This window comes from Citrus clementina, unplaced genomic scaffold (assembly GCF_000493195.1).
Source record: "Citrus clementina cultivar Clemenules unplaced genomic scaffold, Citrus_clementina_v1.0 scaffold_4, whole genome shotgun sequence".
Lineage (NCBI taxonomy): Eukaryota > Viridiplantae > Streptophyta > Magnoliopsida > Sapindales > Rutaceae > Citrus > Citrus x clementina.
Window position 1 is genome coordinate 21,934,232 of NW_006262274.1, and position 6,193 is coordinate 21,940,424.

Here is a 6,193-nt window from a genome sequence, read left to right on the forward strand (position 1 = left end):
TATCTAGCCTTGTGCTTCAGATATAGAGAAGGGATTACGGTTTCACGTTCCAATTTCAGTTGTTTTTTTCTCAAATATTTCCGACAAGCACCATCACGTTTGCATGAAGCCATGAACCAAGAGAAATAAATTTGATTTTTTTTTTTTTGAGTTATTTATTTTGAATTAATTTTATTAGGCTAGAATAAGTAAATTTAAAAGGCTAATCGTGGAAGTCAAAATATATAAAGCAAAGCTTATGAGTAGTCAAGACAGCAATATGAAAAAGTGGCAGGCACCAGGCAGTTATTATGACTCTCCAGTTTCTGCATAGTAAGCGCCTTTTGTTCTCGTGTGTGCGTTCACCGTGTACGTGCATTCCCCTACACCCGCCCCCATCTTATCATCCCTTCGCTTTTCAAACATCCTCAAAACATTCACCCCATCCGCCACGTGTACGGACCACATCCCCCTCCCAAAGGGGGAAAAATGACAAGGGTACTAAAGTAATTTCACGAAAGTTATTTGATGGCAGGGGACATTTTTAGCAACTTTTGGCATGTAAAATAAAAGAAAACCATTTTGTACATTTTTCACAGAGATTAAAAGCTTGGCAAGGAAAGAGAATTTGACAGAACACTGCCAGCCGTTTGCTTCCCGGCCGGGAAAACAACTAACCGATGGGAGAAACCGGTATTAGCCGGTTTCAGGGAAACCTAGACCCGAGAGCGCAAGAGTTCAGACCAACCACACTCTTTAGACCGCCTCAAGTTTACTATCCGTACGGCGCCGCTTCTCCTCCCACACTGCCTCCCTATCCCTCCAACGACGTCCAAGTTGTGCCGTTTGGCGGCGTGGGTTACGCTCAGTACCCCACGCACCCTCAACTGGGTGTGCCTCTCCCGCCTCCGTCCACGGGGCCCACGCGGACGCTGGTGTTGAGTTATGTGCCGGGTGACGTCAGCGAGACGATTGTGAGGAGGGACTTAGAGGTTTTCGGCGAGGTGAGAGGGGTTCAAATGGAGAGACTTATGGAAGGAATCGTGACAGTTCACTTTTATGATCTGAGGCACGCGGAAATGGCGTTTAAGGAGATACGAGAGCAGCACATGCAACTGCAACAGCAAAGCTACGGGTTAAAGAATCCTTACAGTAGCGGGTTGATGCTGATGAATAATGATAATAATAATAATAATTTAGCTACTGGTTGTTATGATAATCAAGTTGTTGCGGAGAGCTTGATGATTATGAACTCGTATGCCCCAGTACTACCTCCACCGGCGCGTGGGCTCGTCGCTGGCAGGCCCGTCTGGGCCCAGTTCATTGTTCCGACGTGTAATGCTGTTCCTGATGGGAACAATCAGGGCACTATAGTCGTCTTCAATTTAGATTCCGGGGTTTCTTCTTCTACTCTCAAAGAAATTTTCCAGGCTTTTGGTAAGTTTTTTTTTTTTTTTTTGTGGGTTTTAGCGGGGTTTTAGCGTATGATGATGATTATTATTATTATTAGTTGGTTTGGGGATTTTATGAAGTTTCTGTCAGTTTCATAAGATCTGAATGTTTTATTATCATGGCTTGGGTTTTTAGTTTCTTTCACTATTTTTTGGTGTGTATTGTTTGTTGTGACCTGAGCCATTTGGTTCCAACCCAGTGGGTCGTTTTCCTGCCTTTTCATTAATGCCGTTGACCAGCTACAGAAGCTTTTAAACTGTTACAAGTTTCTTTGGGTGATGAAACGCAGAAATATACTTCTTTTACAGGTCCGGTGAAGGAATTAAGAGAGACACCATTGAAGAAACATCAAAGATTTATAGAGTTTTATGACGTAAGGGATGCAGCTAAGGCTCTTAAAGAAATGAATGGGCAGGAAATTTACGGAAAACACGTTGTCATCGAATTCAGCCGCCCCGGCGGCCACAGCAAGAAGTTCTTTTATGCCAACTCATCATCTTGCGCCAGCAGCCTTAATTACTCTACTATTTATCAAACAAGAAATTCAGATTGTCCTCCTCCGCCATTGTCTGCTGACCCGCCTTCCTACAGTCCTCGCTCTTTGGTCTCTCAAGCCCCACATTTTAGAAAGAAATCACCTTCGAATTCTTTCAAGGGGAACCCTAATAATGTGAACGTGACTTGTTCAATCGAACCCTCGGTGGCTTCTCTGTCGTTGGCGCATGCAATTGAGGATATTAATATTAATCCTGCCAGGAGAAGTTCCAAGAAAAGCCAAAGCTATCAGTCAATAGTCTCTATTGCTAAGTCGCAGCAAGTTAGAAATAGGAGTAGGCCATGGAAGGGAAAACACGCTAAGAAATTCGATGCTCGTTTTCTAATCAGCGAAGATGCCACGACGGGGTCTAACTGCAGAGATTCCCGAACCACTGTCATGGTCAAGAACATACCTAACAAATACAGGTTCGGCTCTCAAAATCAAAATTATAATTTTGTATTTGTTTTATTTTGTTAAATTGTTACTAGATAGTATAATTATGATTAATTATTTTATATGTTGTTGCAGCCAGAAACTGTTATTGAACATGTTGGACAATCACTGCATTCACTGCAACGAACAGATAGCGGAAGGAGATGACCAGCCCTTGTCTTCTTACGATTTCGTCTATCTCCCCATTGATTTCAAGTAACTCGATTCTCTTTTACTTCTGGTCGTCAGTTCTCTTTTGTTTCTGGTCCGCTCCTCCTTTATTCAATTCTGTGTTTTGTTTGCCTTCTTAAAGCAAATTTAAAAGAATCTGGAAGAACATGCAGTAAAATTCAATAATATTATTTACTCTTTTGGTTTTGTTTAAAAAAGCAACAAGTGCAACGTGGGATATGGGTTTGTTAACATGACGTCTCCGGAGGCAACCTGGAGGCTGTACAAAGCCTTTCATCTTCAAAATTGGGAGGTCTTCAACTCCAGAAAAATATGTGAAGTTACCTATGCAAGAGTTCAAGTAATTAAATTTTATTTTACATAATTATTTTATTCGTAATTAATTATATATCCTATAATTCCTAAAATATGTGCTGTGTTGGCGTGTAAAAACGGAAATAATGATATGATGAAGGGGCTGGAAGCTTTGAAAGAGCACTTCAAGAACTCCAAGTTCCCAAGCGAGATGGACCACTATTTGCCCGTAGTGTTCTCGCCGCCTCGAGACGGGAGGCAACTGACGGAGCCACTACCCATTGTTGGACTTGGTCTCGATCACAATAAGCAGTGCATGTCCGTCATCGGCGACGTCATTGGTCATTCACTCGCTAATCCAAATGTAGTCACTGATCTTGATGACCATCATGACAGCGTAGACGGTTCAGATACGCTAGATACTGCCAATAACTCTCAGTCTGACTACGCTGACCAAACCCATCTCTTAATTGGCGGCAGCTGCAGCAGTAGTAGCACGAACGGCGGCGATGTGGTTGATGACGATGACAGAGATAGTAGCAGTTGTGCGGTTCTTGCGCCTAATTAAGTGAGAAGGAGGCTCGATCTCTTGGACATGCGGATAAGGGTGTGTGCATATATGCATAAATTAAATGTGCCCTGCAGCACTATCTCACCACTGGGTGCTCGTTGAGCACCGAGCCCTTTCTTTATATAGCCTGTTTTCTCAGGCTTTTAGCTAGCTGACCGCTGCTAATGCTATCACTTCCATTTACTTCTCTCTCTTTTTGTTGTATTTTATTTTGTTCTTAGTTACTAGCGTTTCTTCTTTGGTTTTTTTTTTTTTTTTTGTCTTTTCTTTTGTTTTCTTTTTCAGGTTAGTTTCAAAAGTCGTAGTGCTGGTTGCTAGTTCGGAATAGAGCAAAAAAGATAGAAAAAGTGTTAGTGTTGGTACATTTTAAAAAAGTTATATAATTAAATTACTATCTAGTTTTGGGGTTAAGATTTTTTATTTAGCCAATAATTAAGAATATATACATTGGAAACGTTGAAGCATCTTTGCCTCTGGTAATGTTATTTTTTTATTATATAATATGAAGGATTGACCAAGGGAAAAAAAAAAATAAGCCACCATCATCCGTTGTGTGTGTGTGGGCATGCGTATGGCTACACTGCTAGTCTGTGTGCTTCACATTCACTGATATTTTTAATTACTATTGCCAATGCCTTTGCTGTCGTCTACCCCTAAGAGTCTCTTTGCTTTCCTGAGCTCTCCGTTGGCTTTTTTGGGAAAGTGAACTGTGCTGCCGCCACGTCATATCTTAACTTTAGATGCTAATTTGTGTAATATCTGGATAAAAGTTTCGTTTTGACCTTGTTTTCTGTATTTGTATGTAATCAAGGGAAACGGCTAGCTAGCTGTTTGACTTCGACTTGCAAATCGGCAGAGAGAGCTGATTTTGCTATATACATTATACCGTGTATTTGAAGAGAGAGAGGTGTCAATCATCGTTGTAGTATCTGATCTTCTGAAATCGCATCTGAGAAAATTTACATGCAAGAGGAAACCTGGCAACTTGGACCTCAAAGAAAGTCAAAAACCTAGGAAGTAGGTTCAACTCCACCTTTTAACCGATGGTAACTAATACCAGCAACAACCTGTAATGATTTCCCTCGTTGAAATGTCGGTTTGATCATTAAGCCATCAAACAATTCGCATGTCTGTGTGACAAAAATTTAATGGACGACTTTATACAGTTGAATCACGTAGGAGCCGTTGTTATAATTTGACCTATCAGTCTTTAAGTCTTTTGATCGAATTATTAAGTGATCATTTCTCTTAAGAGAACTTTCCATTTGCGAGTTAATATTTCAGATTATTCTTGACTCAGTTCCAAGCTCCTTTCATTTCGATCTTATGAGTTCTTGCCTCCATTTGGGAAGAAGAAATCATTAAAAATTTGTTTAAACAAGTAAGATTTTGAGCAAATTACCCATTTCTCATGCGCTCCTTCTTTTATTTAGTATGTATTTAAGAACCTTGGGTGGTGTTCGACCAGCATTTTTTGTATGAAGCAATTTCGTTTTATCCCTCATAGAAATATTCTATAATTAATTTCGTGATTATACAGTTACGGCATCAATACTATAATAAACATAAATTTTGTAAACTACACATAAGATTAGTAAATCAAATATAAAATAAATCAATCAATATAGGTTATTAATTATTAAAACAATTAACATAGTTTCTAAAGAATTTTAGTGAAAAATAATTTATTCATTTACTTTAATTAAATATAGAAAAAAAAATCACTCATCAATTGGAACAAAGAAATTATACTGAAAACAAGTGGAATAAATTTTATTTAATTGTTTTAACTATAAATTCTATATTCATTATAGGACATTTATAAACTTTTTAATTTTCATTTTCTACAATAGTATTTGTTTGCTACACAAGTTAATTAAGCAAAATTATTTATTTTGATGTGTATCTAGTCAAAACAAAATAAAAAAAAAATCTTATATTACTAGACACATGTATTATATATCAATAAAATTATACCTAATTTTGAGTTTTATGCATACTTGTATAATTTTAAACTTCGCTCCTTACTTATAGACCATTTTAGGTTGCTGTTAAGGAGGTGTAGAATAATGTAAAATAACACCAAATTATGACAGCTTTGAAAACATTAAAAGAATAGTTTTTTAAAATTCGATTTTGAGAATAAGTTTTATCATTAATAAAAAATCACATATATTATATAAATGCAAAACAATCATTATTCAATTTTAATACAAAATCAAATATATAAGGTAATCAATATGATATTAACTTTTATTTTACATGTTTTTTAGTTTTTTTTTTCAACAACTCTTATATTAACTTACTTATTTTGCTTTACAAAAAAGAAAAAAAAATTATTTTCTATTGTGTTCAAAAGTTTTAGGTGTAATTTACAAAACTTATATTTTATTTTGTACTTAATATTGATTTATATGTTTTATATTATTTTTATAAGTTTTACTTGTTTTACTTTTCATTTACAGATCTTATATTTTATTTTCAAAATTTATGTTTTATCTTACATTTAATGCTAATTTACTAATTTTATATTATGTTTGTAAGTTTTTATATTGTTTACCAATAATATACTAATTTACTATTTTTTATTAATTTACTTGTTTTACCTTCCTTTTACAATTCTTATATTCCATTTTCAAAACAAAATTTATGTTTTGTTTTACGATCATTGTTGATTTACTAGTTTTATATTTTATTTGCACGTTTTTGTTTTATTTACTAGTACTACATTAATT

The 6,193-nt window shown here is 36.2% G+C and overlaps 1 protein-coding gene across 1 annotated transcript; it reads left to right on the forward strand.

The window, feature by feature from the left end:
- Positions 1 to 589: 589 nt before the first annotated feature.
- LOC18044116 (protein terminal ear1) lies at positions 590 to 3,709 on the forward strand. The gene is made up of 5 exons (XM_024185310.1): positions 590 to 1,416; positions 1,740 to 2,394; positions 2,498 to 2,617; positions 2,792 to 2,933; positions 3,048 to 3,709. Exons 1-5 carry the CDS (start codon positions 660 to 662, stop codon positions 3,453 to 3,455), a joined length of 2,082 nt encoding a protein of 693 aa, XP_024041078.1. The 5' UTR covers positions 590 to 659; the 3' UTR covers positions 3,456 to 3,709.
- Positions 3,710 to 6,193: the final 2,484 nt, after the last annotated feature.

Coding starts and splice junctions, on each gene's coding strand:
- LOC18044116 (XM_024185310.1), top strand. CDS start 660: ATGGGAGAAACCGGTATTAGCCGGTTTCAGGGAAACCTAGACCCGAGA. Junction 1,417..1,739: donor AGAAATTTTCCAGGCTTTTG/GTAAGTTTTTTT, acceptor CTTCTTTTACAG/GTCCGGTGAAGGAATTAAGA. Junction 2,395..2,497: donor AACATACCTAACAAATACAG/GTTCGGCTCTCA, acceptor ATGTTGTTGCAG/CCAGAAACTGTTATTGAACA.